At 41.8% G+C, this 18,798-nt stretch overlaps 1 protein-coding gene across 3 annotated transcripts in view; it reads left to right on the top strand.

Moving 5' to 3' along the window:
• shtn3 (shootin 3) overlaps positions 1 to 18,172 on the top strand; it is a 137,988-nt gene extending 119,816 nt beyond the window's left edge. Inside the window, exons 13-17 of one of the 3 annotated variants that reach the window (XM_041192959.1) lie at positions 792 to 809; positions 4,630 to 4,689; positions 10,217 to 10,337; positions 11,640 to 11,787; positions 17,299 to 18,172. In XM_041192959.1, the coding sequence (XP_041048893.1) occupies positions 792 to 809; positions 4,630 to 4,689; positions 10,217 to 10,337; positions 11,640 to 11,787; positions 17,299 to 17,476 (525 nt within the window). In that variant the 3' untranslated portion in view covers positions 17,477 to 18,172. The remainder of the gene's footprint in view (positions 1 to 791; positions 810 to 4,629; positions 4,690 to 10,216; positions 10,338 to 11,639; positions 11,788 to 17,298) is intronic. The other 2 variants (XM_041192960.1, XM_041192961.1) reach the window with 2 other exon arrangements.
• Positions 18,173 to 18,798: the final 626 nt, after the last annotated feature.

Raw genomic sequence — 18,798 nt, 5'->3', positions numbered from 1 at the left:
GCATGATATTAGTAATGAAGATGTTAACTTGTTTTCTATTTTGGCTTCTTGAGTTCTTCTAGTGCTAGTGATGGGAAATGCATTGTGCAACATATTCCTGCTATTTGCATCTCATTAGCTTTACACCCACCCATATTAGGACAGGTATATTCTACATTCTCCTGTCACTACAATCAGAAAATCTAGAGGACATCAGGAGCTGGCGGAATGGCTCCCCATCCAATTTTTTGACCCTGCCAGCTTGAATTCTGCTGGGAAGCCAACATAGCTTCAGCAAACAAGGAAAGGTTAGAAAACCTCAGACTGAAAGAGAGTGACAGAGATAGGACCTCATGGATGTGCATGAGCTATTACCTGGGATTACAAAGGTTGATACTGAGCACTGATGCCAAGTTAAACCATGTCCACAGTACAATTGAAAACAGGTACAAACTGGTTTTTAAAAAAAAAGACAAGATTAATGTCAGGAGACACTTCTTCAAAGAGTTTTCGGGTATTGTATTAGAGGTAGACTCAAATTGTACAAGAGACAGCTAGATGCCTTGATGAGAGTTATCAAAGGTTTCTATGGAATAATGAGCTCGATGGGCTGAATGGCCCAATTCATCTGTACTTATTTTTCTGATCTTTCCTCAAGTATTAATATGGTTGGGTTTCAACTTTAAATGTATTTTGACTCCTGGACCTGGACAGTGTATCACCGTAGGTTACAGTGTATGAGACTTCACACTTATAGTCTCTCTCCTGTTCTGTTCTTTCTTGCTGGCTGCTCGGTGGTTTCCATTCTGAAGAGGAAAGTTAGTAACAAGGTAGGACTCCTCCTCCTCCTCTTCTCTGAATCACCACCACCACCCCTCCCATGCTCCCCACCACCCACGCATGCTTTTCAGGTCTCTCCTAAAAGTGTACAACAGAAGTCACAAATTAAAGGGATTGTTTGGTATTCTTTTACCAAAAATGCTGTCTAAAGCTTTAATAAATGTGACATAATGATTTTTCCTACAATTTCAACAGTGACTACACTGAAAAAGTACTTAATGGGCTATAAAGCACTTTGAGATGTCCAGTGGTCTTGAAAAGGGTTATATAATTGTTCCTTTCTAAAATAAGGGCTTAAAGTTGAGTTCTGAATTGTGTTAATCAAAGGGAAGAGTTTTATTAGGGATTTGACCTTCCTGAAAACCCAGAGTTAAAGATGGAATCTGATTGATAGCTAGGCTGAGAAAAATTGGGATTTTAGTTGTGAGGGTCTTTTTGGGAAGACCAAGGGAAAGTTTTCCATCTGCTGACCTAGCCAGCCTTCCTCTTGCTGTGAGAAGCGAGCAGGAAGTGTTGATGAGTCAGGATTGTCCATGCCACTTGTGACTGGGTACTAACAGGAGTCTGGATACTTTTCCCAGCATGGTTTTCATGTTGGACTGGATGAGCCTGAGCAGGGAGGGAACCCTTTTACAACTCTCTTCTGCAATAAATGGAGATGGTGGTGGTGGTGGTGGGTGCGGGTGGTGCTTGAGGTTTTGTTTCAATAAAATTTAAATTATCAGTAATGCATTGCGGCTTGCCAGAGATTGTTTGAATATTAATAACTCAGGGAATGAATTACCAGCCCAGGCTTTGCCTGCTGTCATTGACATTTTTCTTCTGATAATATGTGACATGAGAAGACAGTTTGTCACCCTTCAGTATCTCAGAAGTAGAATAACACTGATGCCACTTCCTGTCTCTGCATCCCTGTGATTGCTGATTGTTCTGTTCCAAAAGGATATTTTTCCCTTTCTTTTCCCCTTCTCTCCCCAAAGATGTTAATCCCTGGGGTATAGTTCCACAGCACTGACTGCCCTCTTCTACACACACAAAGGGTCATTCTTTCTCTTTGAGCCTGGACAACAGCATGGCTGGGGCAATTCAAACATGGGGGGAATCACAGCTCAACCCAAGAGCTGCTCTCACCTCGTACCCAGAGATGCATTTTCCAAGGAGGGGTAACTGGATAGCCATCAGGAATGGGAACTCTGGTTGATTCAGCCCCTTTGCCACCCACAACTAACCCAGAGGATCTGGATCAATCTTTGACCTCCCTGCTCTATTTAGCACTTACCACTGGGGACGCTATTGACATCAGTTTTAAAATGAATTACATTTGTATGAATAATTTTAAACTGAAAGTGTGTCTTAGCATTCAACGTTATGGGATGTCGATTCTCTCCCTTCATCAGAAGTGACTAATTATCTTCTTCAAAATCCTCCTAGTGAGGATGAATTGTTGAACTCATGTCCAAACACTATTCCTTTGACAAGGGAGTCTGGGAGCTGGTTGAAATATTGTGCCAACATTTGAAGCATGATCTCCTGTGGCTTGGTGAGATAGGGCTATGAACTTCCACTGCGCAGATACCCTGAGGAGATGATCACTTGTGTCATACCAGCTTGGGCTCAGCTGCCCAGACAACTTCCGGGAGCAGTGATTGCAGTTGAGCTGCTTGACAAGCTGCTGTCTTAAGGACGATCTTCTCTTAATGTGAATCAATTGAGGGAATATAACCTTTGACATCACTCTTGCTTTGCTATTATTTCTATGGCTATGTGAGCTCCAATGTATGTGTTTAAAAAAATGAGAGCAAATTGGTCAGAAGAGATTGTGTTCATCAGTATATCTAAAATTAGTGAGCCACAGCATCTTTGAACACATGATGCATTTGGGTAATATTTCCTTGTTGCTGGATCATTACTAGGTTGTAAAAAAAAATGTAAATATTCTGCAACATTTTAGGTAAAAATTAAGCAAACTGACAGTGATGATTATTATTGTTTATTTCATTCATGGGCTGTGGGCATTGCTGACAAGGGCCAATATTTATTGTCCATGCCTCAATAACTGAGTGGCTTGCTACGCCATCTCTGAGGGCAGTTAAGAATCAACTACATTGCTGTAGGTCTGGAGTTACATGTAGGCCAGACTGGGTAAGAATTGCAGATTTCTCCCCTAAAGGACATTAGTGAACGAGGTAGAGTTTTATGACAACCCCCTAGTTTCAAGGTCAACATTACTGAGACTAGCTTTTTATTCTAGATTCATTTAATTTAACAATTTAAAGTCCCCAGCTCTCCAATGGTGGGATTTGAACTCATGCATCTGAATCATAAATCTAGGTTTACTGATTTAGTAACATCTCTGGGCTGGTGACATAACCATGGTGCTACCTTACCACCTGAGGCAAGTGGTAATACAGTTGCTGTATTTCAGAATCATTGCCATATTTGAAGCTCTTTAAGATGTTTCTGAGAGCTGCAGGAAATGCAACTCTTCCTTCCTTTATGATTTTTGAAATTGTAAATATTGGCCCCCAACGTGGAGAATCCATGATGGGAGGGTTGTGTGCGGGCAGGTCAGGGAGTGCAATTTAGCAGTTTCAAAATATGGAGTTCACTCAGGTCCTGCCAAATTTAATAGAGAACCCGTTTACCATTTTTAGATTCTGCATCCCATCACTCAGCCAGCCAAACATAGGGCAGGCAGCTCTGCAGCACGAGGCTTCAATGAGGAGAATGGAAGAGGGAGGGAGGGAGGGAGAAACTGGATCAGAGCTGAATCAGAGTCAGAAAGCTTGGGGCAGTCTGATTACTAGGATGGGGTGGATGCAGAGATTCGTCTGATCAATGAGAGGTTAGCAGGGTGGCCTGGAGGGGTGGCGGGGTTGGGGGGGGGGTAGGGGGTGGATTGTGGGTGGCAGGGGAAACACTCCTGCCCCTCCTGGCCCACCAGCAGTGTTTGAAAGGTACAGTGTTTGTTCCATGCAGCAGTCCTCACCTCCCTTCAGCTGCCGGGTTTCCTGAGGCCAGTCAGTGTTAAAGCTGGAACAGAGGAAATAAATTTTGGTGCACCATCACTTTAAAATTTTTTATAGGTGGCCCCACCTCCTTAGATCTTGTTGGTCACCGGTCTCCAGTCTTGTCTGCATTAAAGCTGAAATGGACATGCTGGTTTTAATACTGAAATTTTCTAAAATCTGTTCTGGGGGTTAAAATTTTCCCACTGTGTCAATAGTATGAAATAATGGGGTTGGTTGGCCAACAATGTTAATTACATTTTTTTTCAAACAGGCTTCATGTGGGTTATAACACTGCTGATGGATGGGCTGGAGGTGAGTGGGGGTCGTGGGGGAGAAGAAAATGAAGAGATAGCAGACCAGTTAGAATGGAGAAAATGCTTTCCATCAAAGCCCTTTGAGTCTTTTGAGGTGGCAAAATGGCCAGTAATCCCATGATCCATAGAACAGTGTGAGAATCAGCTTTGCAAAGTTTCTTCCTTCTTCCCCTGAATAAAGCAATTCTGATTCAAAGGTGGACAATGTTAACAATGAACAGGACTGTCTGATTAAAACTCTGGAACATAGTGCCCAGATATAAATAGATGGAAGGAGAAGACTGAGAGCAGGCATAATTTGTTTAATTAAACTGGGGCGGCATATGGGAGGCAGCTGCTGCACTTGGTAAGAGCAAGATTCTAACTTGCCCCAGGGATGCTGGAGAGGCTCAGCAGGACACCATGTGCTGTGTGGCTGAGGGGAAGCAGCTTCACTGCAAACGCCATCATTCATACCTGTTGTGTGTTTGTTTTTACCCTGACAGCCACCACCAGTGGACGAGAAAACACAGGAGAGTGCCATGGATGAGCTGAAGGGGATCCTGGTAATATAGAGAACAAATTTAACCCTTTCTTAACAGCCACAGGTTTAGGCACAATCAGTAAAGGTAAAACAAAACACAGTGACGGTCAGAGTTAACTAGTCTTGTCTGCCTATATCAAGTGGATATTAAGTCGCTACCTGCTCCCTCATCTCAAGTGGTCTGCTCTGGTCCTCCAGTGACTGCATTGCTATGCTTATTCTACTTGGCTTCCTAAGATGGTGATCTTGCTATTAGAGACAACCCTGTAAAGTAAGAAAAGAGTGGGATCTTTTCCTGGTGTCATATCAATTTAACTTCCTCAATTAAGCAAGTTATTCACCTCACTGATTTTTGTTGGACCTTGCTGGGCAGAATAAGCATTGCTGTGTTTACCCAAATAAGAACGAATGTGCTTCAAAGTAATTCAGTCTCTAAACAGGGTTTTTGGGATGTTTCTGGGAGATGTGACTAAATGTCATGTTTAAGCATGTTTGTTCTTTTCTCTGATACCCTAGTCTAGTTATTCACCGATTTCTGAACGCTACCACCGGCACTGAAGTTAGGGCCGTGGGGCAGCTGTGATCACAAGCCTACCTGTGTAGGCCAGCAACACATTGTTATCTGTGCTGGCCATCCTCAGCCGTTGGGGGAAGCCCACGGCTATAGTGGTGAAAATAGTCTGGGTTTTTTAGCTAACTGTGAGAATTGCACGTGAACAGTTCCATTAAAGGCAAACTCATGACTTTGGAGTGAGTGTGTATGCATGAGACTCATGCATGTGCCGCTGTCTGTTGCAGCCCAGTGCACCACAAAGGTAGATTCATCAGCAATGGAACTAGAACAGATTAAAGCATCACTTCCAATGGAAGCAGTTGTCAGTGTAAATGGAATATGATATAGCTCACACTGCCTCCGCACCTCATAGTTTAGAAACTATGCAGAAAGGCTTCTCACAATCCCCCTATGCTAATACTACGGATATAACATACCACTGACTCCAGCAACAACAAGTTACATTTTATTTAGCACCTTTAAAGTAGTAATACATCCCAAGCCACATCACGGGGTGTTATCAAACAAAATTTGACACTGAGCCATATAGGCAGATGTTTGAACACATGAAAGAGGCTGGTTTTAAGGAGTACTTTAAATGAAGATAAAGAAGTAAAGAGGTGAGAGACTTGGCATTGGAATTCTAGAGCTTAGGGCCAAGACAGCTGAAGGCATGGCCGCCAATGGTGGACCAATTAAAATCAAGAACTTGCAAGAGGCCAGAATTGGAGGAGCATCAGATACAGGAGGGTTGTAGGGCTGGAGGAAATTACAGAGATAGTGAGAGGCAAGACCATGGAGGGATTGGAAAACAAGGCTGATCATATTAAAATCATTGCCAGACCAGGGACCCGTGTAGGTCAGCAATCATAGGGATGGTGGGTGAATGGGATTTGATGCGAGTTAGAAGTTTTGGGTGAGCACAGGATTATGCATGGGGGAGGCTGCCTGGTGAGCATTGGAATAGTCACGTCTAGGAGTTACAAATGCCAAATGAGGATTTCAGCAGCAGAAGAGCTTAGACAGAATGGTGATGTTTCAGAAATAAAAACAGAAAATGCTGGAAAAACACAGGTCTGACAGCATCTGTGGAGAGAGAAACAGAGTTAATATTTCGAGTCCACATGACTCTTCTTCAGAGCTAAAGAGAGGTGATGTTTCAGAGGCAGACGGTCTTGGTGATGGGGAGGATGTGGGTCAGAAGCGCAGATCAGTGTCAAAGAGGATACCATGGTTACAAACAGCCCCATTCAGCCTCAAACTTTGATAAATCCCTCATTAGGGATTTTTTCTTAAACATAAGCGCTCAGAATGACCTTGTGAATTGTTCCGGCTCAGCCTCTGTAATGTTTGTAGAATATTATCAGAAACACATTCATGGGGTTAGCCGTGGTTTGTGTTGATCTACCAAAGTTACGGTAATTGAGCAGATAAACCTGAGGAAATTCCCAGTGACATTTGTTATGACGTCCTTACCAGCAAAACCATATAAAACACCCTCCCCATAGTCAACATCCACTGTAAAAGAAACCCATGTCAACAGGACACTGTAATGTTTCCTCTCTTTAAATTAATCCTTGATTGAAAACTGTGTGTTTTATTATTACTGTCATATAAAAATTCCCCTTAATATAACTCACCCTGTCTCTTAACAATTTTTGTTAGGCCGCATGACAAGGCTACTAATGTGAAATCACCAGACATCACTTTGTGTTTGATATTTGCCAATTATCCTTTCTATTTTTCAACAGAAGGCTTTAAATATCAGGAAATCCATTGAGATTTTGCATTAGAGTGAGGGAAGACTGCTATTGGCTTCTTTTCCCTCTCCACCCAGCCCCTGAATTCAGGAACCCTGTGTCCACGACTGTTTAATATTGAATATTCCCTTTTCTCAAGTCATTTACATAATGCGCTCTTGATTTTTAAAAATTGTTTGGATAAATCAGTAAATAAGGAACATCATCCAGACTCAACCCAAGATCACTGAGCAATGTTGTGAATCCGTGTTCTGTTGTGAGTGCAGCAGACACAGTCAAGTGAGAAATAGGAGCTGATTTTCTGATTTGAGCTTAATTACTGTGGTCAGAAAAGAGGCAAACTGTTGGTGAATGCAAGGTCAAGAGACAGCGGCAGACCTCCCATCAAAGCATATATTGCATTGACAATGATGGGTTCCAGTAAATTATTCACATGATTACTTTGGCATGCACTAATCTTTCCACATTATACTCATCGCAGTTAGATACATTGCTGTTTAGCAAAATACTCTTAAACAGCCTGATTATTTAGAATTTGTGAGTAATCATTAAAATACTCCTGATTTTAATGCAGACTAAGAAAATATACCCTTCATTATAACACTATCTGAAATATCCCTTATTGTAGCACGCTGATATATCTTTTTAATCCTTCTCAATAACACAACCCTCTTGAAATTTCTCTGTATGACAGTAATATAGAACAAACTGTTACACACACTTAAAAAACACATCTCTCTCTTTCTCTGTCTGATATAACATATTAAAAAATATAGCCTTCATTGTCCCATGTTGATATATCTTACACCTCTTCATTGTAATCCTGATATATTACATTGTACTCATACTCATTGTAACTCTGTCAAATAACACTGCACACTGGGCAGAATTTAAGCTTGCCTTCATTAGGGAAGGCCCAACAGAATTGAGTGCTCGTCAGGCACTTAACTGACCAGCATCGGGCCTTCTCTAGGATTCCGGAGCCTGGGGATGGAAATTCCACCCACCAAGAGCTGCCAGCCAACTGGAGGCTTTCAGGGCTCCATTGCTAGCAGTGCCACTGGTAGCATTGGCTGCTACCAGTAAAGCACACAGCAGGAGGCCTAGGATTGACAAGGGACTCAAGAACAGGTGATTTGATGTAGGATGGGGGTCACAGGGAGGGGGTTGCCGGCTAGGTTGGGGGGAGAGGTGTCAGAAGAAAGGGTAGGGAGGTAGTTTTTAGTGGGCATCCTGTCCCTTCCTGATGTTGTGTCCCTAATAACGCATATTAATTCTCCACAATGAGATAAATCGAACCTTGTTACGAACCAACAAATTAGGAGCAGGAGTAGGCCAATCAGCCCCTCGAGCTTGCTCTGCCATTCAATAAGATCATGGCAGATCTAATTGTAACCTCAACTCCGCATTCCTGACTACCCCCAATAACTTTCACCCCCTTGCTTATCAAGAATCCATCTACCTCTGCCTTAAAATATTTAAAGACTCTGCTTCTGCCGCCTTTTGAGGAAGAGAGCTCCAAAGGCTCTCAACCCTTTGCGAGAAAAAAATTCTCCTCATCTCTGTCCTAAATGGGCGACCCCTTATTTTTAAAAAGAGGCCCCTGGTACTAGATTCTCCCACAAGAGGAAACATTCTCTGTACATCGATCCTGTCAAGACACCCCAGAAGCTTATATGTTTCAATCAAGTCACTCTTCTAAATTCTAGTGGATATAATCTTTCCTCATAAGACAACATGCCCAATCCAGGTATTAATTTAGTAGACCTTCTCTGAACTGCTTCCAACTCAATTCCACCCTTCGTTAAAAAAGGAGACCAATGCTGTACACAGTACTCCAGATGTGGTCTCACTAATGCCCTGTAAAACTGAAGCATAACCTCCCCGTTTTTGTATTCAATTCCCCTTGCAATAAATGATAATATTCTATTAGCTTCCCTAATTACTTGCTGTACTTGCATACTAGCTTTGTGTGCTTCATGCATATAGGACACCTAGATCCCTCTCCAGCTCAAAGAGCTCTGCAATCTCTCACCATTTAGATAATATGCTTCTTTTTATTTTTCCCGCCAGAGTGGACAATTGCACACTTTCCCACATTATACTCCACTTGCCAGATCTTTGTCCATTTACCTAACCTACCTATATCCCTTTGTAGTCTCCTTGTGACCTCTTTACACCTTACTATCTTTCCTATCTTTGTATCATCAGCAAATTTAGCAACTTTTGGTCCCTTCATCCAAGTTAGTTATATAAATTGTAAAATGTTGAGGCCTCAGCACTGATCCCTGTGGCACACCACTCGTTACATCCTGCCAACATGAAAAAAACCCATTAATGCCTACCTTTTGTTTCCTGTCAGCTAGCCAATCTTTTACCATGCCAATGTTACCCCTTACACCATGCGCTTTTATTTTTTTGCAATAACCTTTGATACAGCACCTTATCAAATGCCTTCAGGAAATTTAAGTACAGTACATTCACAGGTTCTGCTTTATCCACAGTATATCTTACTTCTTCAAAGAACTCCAATAAATTGGTTAAACATGATTTCCCATTCACAAAACCATGTTGACTCTGCCTGATTAAACTGAATTTTTCCAAGTGCCCCGCTATTACATCTTTAATAATAGCTTCTAACATTTTCCCTATGACAGATGTTAAACTAACTAGTCTATAGTTTCCTGCTTTCCATCTCCCTCCTTTTTTGAATGAAGGAGTTACATTCACAATCTCCATGATCCAGCAATCACTTTAAAAATGGCTGGTTTGGCTTTCACGGACCTGAGAATACTGCCACAGCACTTTGCAAAAGGGCCTCAAACAGGCATCAAGCCCCTCCTTATTCGAATATGTAAAGGTTTACTGCCTGTTTCTACCATTGAACTATGCACAAGAGTTTACCAAATATCAGGTGACATAATTCCTGTCTAAAATGAGCATCTGTAGGCACCTATTTTCCACCTTTGAAACTGGTACTGCACCATCAACATGCCAGGCCTATGTCTCTGTGCCACACATAAAGAACTGCACTTGTATATGTTTTCCACTTAAAGTTATAACTTGTGAGTTAAACTTACAAGCTTGAGTTTGATGTCAGTGATTCATGTGTATTGAGGTTGGTAGCACTTAATGTGATAGAATCATAGAAAGTTTATGGCACAGAAAGAGGTCACTTGGCCCATTGTGTCTGCGCCAGCATATACTGCAGCTGATTTCCCACTGTCTACTCACAGGATTCGATGAAGAAGAGCCCAAGTCGGGGGTTCCAGGATGCAAATCAGAACAAGACAGAGAATGAGCTGGAGGTTGTTCTGAGACGGAGGCGGAAACAAACTTCAGATTATAGTCCGAGAGGTAACAAGTCACTAACACTGTCGATGTTTGCTTTTTCTCAGTTTTCCATTGGTTAACTTACAAACCCAGTTATCCTTGGCTGAATGTTTAAGTATCACTCAATCTCATCATGCATAACAGCAGCATTTGTCATGGTTGCCGCGATGGGGTTAAAGAAGGAACAAGACATTCAGGTGATCTATACAAACTTTTGGTACACAGTTCCATTCTGTGCTGAGTTATCTGCATTAGCAGTAGTCGTAGAGCTGCAACTGGCCTCGGTACCCCTGGGCTAGGAAGGAGGGAAGGACAAGCTCAAATTTCCTCTCCTGACCATTAACAAAGAAGCAGCCATGGATATTGCATGTGTACATATGTTGGGTCAGAATGGAATCGGGCTCAGCTGTGAAGCTGTATGGTCAACCAACCTTCACTAGCATTTTACAGAAGGAAGGAGCCTTCTGGCCCATGTAAACCCATACCGGCTCTCTGAAACAGATGTTTACTTAGTCCAATTCCCCTGCCCTTTCCCCAGGTCATTTGAAATAATTATTTTTTAAAATCATTTATCCACTTTCCTTTTAAAAACAATTATGGATTTTGTTTCTACCAACTTTGGTACAGGCCTTCGATGTCCCCCCAACATTGCTTTAAAAACATTCTCCTACCACTCCTTTCGTTTTTTTGGTGATTATTTTAACTGACCTGCTTATATCCTCCTGAGGTTCCTTATAGACCACATTATAGTTAACTACTTGCTGCTTGCTTTAATCTGCAGACTTTAATATTGTGCCCCTTATACCCAAATCCATATCATATAATCCTAACCCCTCTAATGTTTATATCCCTGTAGTCCAAAAGACATCCACTATTTTTTTTTCTGTGCTTTAACCAACTTCCTAACTGTTCTGCCATATTTCTTTTAATACTTGCACAAAGCTTCCTATTCAGCAACTTATCAAATGCTTTTAAAAGTCCACATACACAGCATCTGCTGCATTTTCTTTTTCAATACAATGATGGTCACAAACAGGTGTTCTGCTACAACAAAAACAAAATTAGCTGGAAAAACTCAGCAGGTCTGACAGCATCTGCGGAGAGGAACACAGTTAATGTTTCGAGTCCGTATGCAACAGGTGTTCTGCCGTTTGTTGTTTAAAGAGAAACTTCAGTCCCTATGATACTACATGCTCTCCCCCATTAAACTGCAAACCTAAATATAGAAAATTGCTTTATGTGGACAGAACCTATAAATAAGAATATGTATTGTTAACTGTAACACTGTATGAATGAGGGAAGTTTGTGTTATCTGATCTCTGACAGATGGAAATGAAACAGATGCCAGTGATGTTGCCTCTTCCAAATCCCTCAGCCTGAAGTACAGCGATGAAAGAAAAAGCGATAACCTGGAGCCCAGTCCTGTTCACCAGGCTGCAATAACAGAGGAACAGAATAGCAGGGCCTCAGGAAGGTAAAACATGGAGATGTATCTGGGTTATAACTGTTTGTTCTCTTAATGGAGCACAGACGCACATTAAATTAGACCCTTATTTAAACTAAAATAATTGTCACACCTAATAGGTGAAGCTAGGCAGCTCTAGATTACATCATGTCCACTGCCAGTAAAGAGCTTCTAGCTTTGACCTATCTTTAAGTAAAATGTTCCTGTTCAACTTTAAGCATATTCCTGTGTACTGTCAAGAAATTAAACAATCAAGAAAAATCATGATGTATTTCAATTGTGGTGTTATTGTGCTCAATAATAAAGTAATTCTGTTTCAGAGTAAGTTATTCTGAATTAATTATACTGAGAAAGCAATGGCCCCAAAATTCTGAGCAGGGCCAAAGCAGAACTCCAGATAGGAGCTGGAAAATGCAGTAGAACCAGGCAGGGGCTGAATTCCATCCCACATTTTTGCTTCTCCCATTTTCTGGTAGGCTATCTGCATGAATCCCTTATGTCAAGGGGCAAGTCAGTGGGAGTTCTTGGGCTTCCACCCTTTACACCATTCAACTACTTCTGCCTGCTTTCAGCCTCAGGAAAGATCCATTAAGGTAATTGAACCTAGCACAGACAAAGAGACTTTAGGCTTCTTCTGTTTTTGACCTGGGAACAGGCTCAGAAACATTTTTGGAGAATGGCTGAGTGCTGCTCCACCTGTTGCTGGAAGATTAGGATGGGAACCTTGAATTGCCCTTATAGATGCACTGCACTCACTCTGATCATGCTAATGATCCCTTCTGTTGTAAGTTTTATGTATCTCAGAGCAAAACAGAGATGACATTAGTTTCTAAGGGTACAATAGTTTTATTTACAAGAGTTTTGAAATATCTCTGCAATCACAAAATGCATACATTTATGCTTACAGCTCAGCTTCTAGATCTTTCTGTCATGACTGTTTACTTTAGCTCTGAGTCAACATCCAGGCTTTACCAATCAAACACAGTGAGCATACATCAGTTATCAGACTCTCAAAATCAAACACAGATCAATTAAACCATTGAACACTACACCTTCCCAGCAATTTAGGCTAGAGTCAGCAGCCTACATTTTGAGCAGACATGGCCTCTGCACTGCTGCCCACCAACATCTGCAATCTATAGCTCCCAAGTTGGAAGACTTTCATCACCAGAAGATGAATGATCAATGTTGATGGTGGATGGGATGTGAATAAAGCATATGTTAAGTAGCATCAACCTGTGTCCACAGAAATTTCTGTGATTCTGACCTGCGCTCCCTTACAGACTTGTAGGTGGAATCCAGGTCTGGGCATTCAGGCACAGTCACTGACTATGATACTCCCCTGTTTTATTGTGATAAGAATGAACCATTGAGACCAAGGGGGGAACAGAGTGCATAATCCTGTGTGCAATTGTTGCTGTAAATTCAAGGGATGGAGCTCATTGGAGGATTCCATTGGACTGAAGCAATTCCAAATAAATAAAACATATAGGCAGATCTTATTTGTTCTCGGTGGACTAGATTTATGATTAAGCTACAAATAGGATGTGAACCTCCTAAAAGATGTCACATTGGAAAATGCTTCCTCTGCTCAACAATAAACAAGGGGAAAACCTTCACCTCTTCCAGCAGAGCCTGAATTGATTTCAAGCCTGATGTTAAAGGCCTGGGAAAGTAGACATTGAGTGTCTACAGAAACCTCGTCCATGCCTTTGTCAGTTCCACACTCAGTAACTCCAATGTTCTCCTGGCTAGCCTGTCACCCTCCAGAGATTTCAGCTCATCCAAAACCCTGCTGCTCATAATATTTCACAAAGCAATCCATTCATCCGTAATCCTTGAGTTTGCTAGTCTACATTGCCACCCGGAAACAAAACAAAATTCTCATCCTGGTTTTCAAATCTCACCATGGTCCTCCTTATTTCTATAATCTCCTCCCATCCTCCAGCCCTATGAAATATCTGCACTCCTCCAATTCAGGCCTCTTTTGCACTCCCAATTTTCTTCACTGTTGGTGACTACGCCTTCAGCTGCCTAATCCCTAAACTCTGGAATTCTCTCCCTAAACCTTGTGACCTCTCTAACTCTCTCTACTTTAGGTGTTCCTTAAAACCAGCCTCTTTAATCAAGCTTTTGGCCACCTGTCCTATTGTCTTCTTATGTGATTCAGCAACAAATTTTGTTTAATTATTGCTCTTGTGAAGCTTATTGAGATATTTAATATGTTAAAGGTGCTATATAAATGCAAGCTGTTATTGTTAAACTCTACTTCCCTTAGACTATTGCCTCCCTTCTCCACACCATTGTCAGCCTAGGCCCTATGGTATAGAATCCCATCTCTAAAACCGCCCATCACTCCATTCCCTCTCCTCTAAGACCCTTATTAGACCCAATCTCTTCAAGGAGCTTTTGGTCATCCATTCTAAATGCCTTTTTCTGGCTCAGTCCTTTTTCTTAATTATACATGTATGAAGTACTTTGCTTTTCTACATTACAATGATGTATAGAGAATTATACCTCAGCATAAAGGATTAAATTATCAGGACAGGCTGTATAGACTTTGTTTGTATTTCCTTGAGCACTGTATAGAAAATTTAAGGGTGATATAATTGAGGTGATATGATTGAGTAGATACAGAGAAACTGGTGTTTTCAATCATCTTCTGCCTGAAGTGCTGAGTCGATTGCGACCTCCTTCTGAGACCCCCATTACCACAGAAGCCCGTCTTCAGCCAGTCTTTGATTCACTCCACATGGTATCAAGAAACAGCTGAAGGCATTGGATATAGCAAAGACAATGGGCCCTGACAACATCCTGGCTGTACTACCGAAGACGTGTGTTCCAGATTTAGCTGCGTCCTCAGTCAACCTGTTCCAGTACAACTACAACACTGGCACCTACCCAACAAAGTGGAAAATTGCCCAAGTATGTCCTGCCCATGAAAAGCAGAACAAATTCAATCTGGCCCATTACTGCACCATTAGTCCACTCTCAAACATCAACGACATGATGAAAGATATCATAGCATTGTCAATCAAGTGGCACTTACTCAACAATAACCTGCTCACCTCACCGGTGCTCAATTTGAGTTCTGCCCGAGCCACTTGGCTTCAGGCATCATTACAGTTTTGGTCCAAACATCGATAAAAGAGCTGACTTCCAGAAGGGAGATGAGAGTGACTGACATTGACATCAAGCCAGCATTTGAAGTATAGCAGCAAGGGGCCACAGTAAAACCTAAGTAAATTGGAATCAGAGGGACTACTCTTCACTGTTTGGACTCATCCCTAGCACAAAGGAAGATGCTTGTAGGATGCCAATCATCTCAGCCCCAGGACATCATATGGGAGCTCCTCGTGGTAGTGTCATAAGTTCAACCAGCTTCAGGTGTTTCATCAATGAACTTCCCTCCATCATCAGGTCAGATTAGAGGTGTCTGCTGATTGCCCAGTATTTAGTTTCATTTGCAACACCTCAGATAATGAAACAGTCCATCAGCACATGCAGCAAGACGTGGATAACATTCAGGCTTGGGCTGACAAGTGGTGAGTAACATTTATGCCCACACCTGCCAGGCAATGACCATCTCCAACAACCACCTCCCTTTGACATTCAATTGCATTACCATTGTTAAATCCTCCGCCATGAAAACCTTGGGGCCCATTGACCAGAAATTTAACTGGATAAAGCATATAAATACTGTGGCTACAAGGGCAGGTTGGAGGCTTGAAATTCTGTGGCAAATAACTCACTTCCTGACTCCCAAAAGCCTATCCACCATCTACAAGGCATGGAATACTCTCCAGTTGCCTAGATGAGTGCAGCTCCAACAACACATGAAGCTCAACACCATCCAGTACAAAGCAACCCACTTGATTGGTGCCCCATCCACCACTTTAAACACTTAAGCCCCCAAAAACCAATGCACCAAATCTATGGTGTGCACCACCTAGGGCATCAGGGCAGCTATTTTGTTGCATTACTTTAAACACCAGAATACAGACATCAGTTGTAACAACCACAGTGTGAGGTCTTTAATGAGCTCCTGTTGCGCAATCCAGCATGCGTACTCAGGAAAATCATATCACACAACTCCAGTATGATTACATGATTCTTTATTGAGTTCATAATTCACTATAAGAACTCAGGGACACTCTGCAATCCAATGTGACTACAACATACAGTGGTTCGCTCAAAACACTTGTACCAATTTTAGCTTTGATCTCTATATTCCACAGATCATCTTGAGTTCTCTGCCCAAAGGCAGGTCCTAGGCAATTATTTGTCAAACCACAATGAAGTGCCATGATTCTTACTACAGGTAGGACAAGGAGGCGGGCCATGAATTGGCTCCGTCAGAATGGGGACCAAGCCCCTTGATGTCGGCACTTACCTAATCCGCACGCTAGCCACTAGGTCAACTGAGCTAACTAACCCCCATTTCATGCATGCTACCACTGAATCATAATACATCAAAGGACAAAGAAAAGTGACATTAAAGTAACAAAATAGAGCCAGGAAGAAACACTTAGCCCATCTCAACCTCTCCTAATCAATTCTATTACCATATCAATATGGTCCATTTAAGCTCTTCAGTCACTTTATTACTATAAGTAGTGTGACCAGACCAACATCTTCCAGACTGTCAATGCCTGCATGAATGACCTCCACACATTCATTTAATTGCCCATCCTTAGGTCTGCTTCACAAAGAATCCTAGATCAACAGGAAACTGAAATGTGTTTCAACTCATCATGTGTTAACACCAGAAACAACCCAAGACATTGAGATACACAGATAGTATGAACACACGTTACCACACCAAACCCATGACTTCTATCTCCTTGAATGACAGGGGCAGAGGTGCCTTGGAACATCAACTGCAAGTTGCCCTCCAAGTCAAATACATCATCCCAATTTGGAAATAATTTGCCGTTCCTTCATCATCACAGAGCCAAAATCCTGAAGCTCCCCTCTTAACAGCTGTGTATGTGTGTGTGTGTGTGTGTGTGTGTGCATGCATACAACACATGGACTGCAGTCATTCAAGAAGTTGGTTCACCACAGTCTCCTCAAGGGCAATTAGGCAATGCTCACATCCCATGGACAAATAAAGAAAGCTATTTACTCCAGTGGGGAAATCCAGAATAAGAGGACACAATCTGAAATTTCAAACGAGACCATTCGGGCATGAAATCAGGAAGCACTTTTTCAGCCAAAGGGTAACAGAGATCTGGAACTCGCTCTCCAAAAAGGCTGTGGATGCTGAAGTTTTCAAGACTGAGATCAATAGATTTTGTGGGGTAAGGATATCAAAGGACCGGGAGCAAAGGTGGGTAAATAGAGTTGTTACAGGTCATGCCATGATCTAGTTGAATGGCTGGAGCACTCTCAGGGGTTGGGGGGGGTGGGGGGGTGAATGGCCTTCCTTTGTCCCCATATTACCATTAAAGGTGCTATATAAATGCAAATTGTTTTTATTTCTGTCATAAATTTTTACCATTCTCTTTTTCTTTTCAGCTCTGAAGAAATGAAGAAAAAATGTTCAAATAAACAAGAAAACTCCCAATCCCAGGGTATCCTCATAACCATAAGCAGCCCATCAGAAACACCTGACCAAAGAACCACTCCCGCTCAGGTCCAGAACAAATCCAAGAGTCAAAACACGATTGATGAAAGCACTGATGCAGATTGTTAACAGCAGTCAGGAGGTTGTGATGTCAAGGAGTTGGCAGTTATTGTTGAAAACAATAATCTTTCCATGTGACCAGAACGCCTTTAGCCAGGGCTTCAAGTGAAATTTCTGATATGCATGAGCTGGTGTGGTACCTCCTGAGAACCTCAGGCTCGGTCACCCAATCCAGCAAAAGGACAATTGTAAAGCCATCAGAGCAGAAGCACCTTTTTCTCCACTCACCAGCCATACTTTTCACCTCCGTTAAAGTGAATGGGCAGAAAGTCGTGAGCTGGCAAGTGCAGAAGAGGAATTTTTTACTGCTTTGTCTAAAGATAGAACCCTTTTTCCTCCTTTGTACTGCTAATTGTGATAGGCTTGACATCACTGCCTCATGTGAGAAAGGTTTTACAGATGCATTAAAAAATCTATACAAGGGCCGCGGTAGAGCTTCTGGTTATAGTCTTGCAGTCCTCATTCTTTTTCTGTTTACTATTGTAATTTTATTATTTCTTCAACTTTACTTTCAGTCAAAAGAATATAGGAGGCAAGCAATAACAATGGCAACTAATACAGATTCATTCCACTTGATCATCAATAAAGCTCATTAAAATATAGGCCTCAGAATGCCCAGGGCTTAATCTGGTGCATATTGTTATGCATCTCTCTTGCCACTTAACTATAATCCAGGATTTCTCAAGGACAAGGTTGTTTTGAATTCGAAAATATTCCTATTTTTCGATCTCCTGCTCTATACTGAACTAAAATCTCTCTCTCTCTCTTCCTGCCACATGTAGTGCAGCATTAAAAAAAAATCCTTTTGTCTCATTGCAGCACTTATTGATCAAAAAGCACTCTGTGGTTGAGTTTTATATAATTACACTGCAGGAAGACTCTAACAGCCAGTGTACTGTCAGTGAGTGATAATCAATCAGATATTGGACTTCCCCTTTTATCTCATTCCTGCAAAGCTTGACTCTCCGGATTTTTAACATTGAACCATAACTGTTTATTCCCTGTATATAGCCTCTAACTCGGACAGAAAGGGAGTGCTGTATGCTGCAGCACTGTTTTTCTCATACCTCAGTTAAAATATGGAGCCTCGAGTTCACCTATCGGCATAATACACAGCAGCACTGATGCCAAACAGTAACAGATTCCTTATTGTAACAACTCTGGTGTCACTTTAGCTTCCCTGTAATATTTTAATGTCACTTTGATGAGCACATCTTTACAAGAGGGAGTGAAGAGGCAGAGCAGAAGCAATAAAGGGAAGTTCAGTGAGGTATATCTCAGGTCTTTCTCCTGTGGGCCTTACATGAAGAACTGAGCAGGGCCTTGATTTT

Source organism: Carcharodon carcharias, chromosome 8, assembly GCF_017639515.1.
Source record: "Carcharodon carcharias isolate sCarCar2 chromosome 8, sCarCar2.pri, whole genome shotgun sequence".
NCBI lineage: Eukaryota > Metazoa > Chordata > Chondrichthyes > Lamniformes > Lamnidae > Carcharodon > Carcharodon carcharias.
This window is presented reverse-complemented; position numbering and strand designations above follow the sequence as displayed.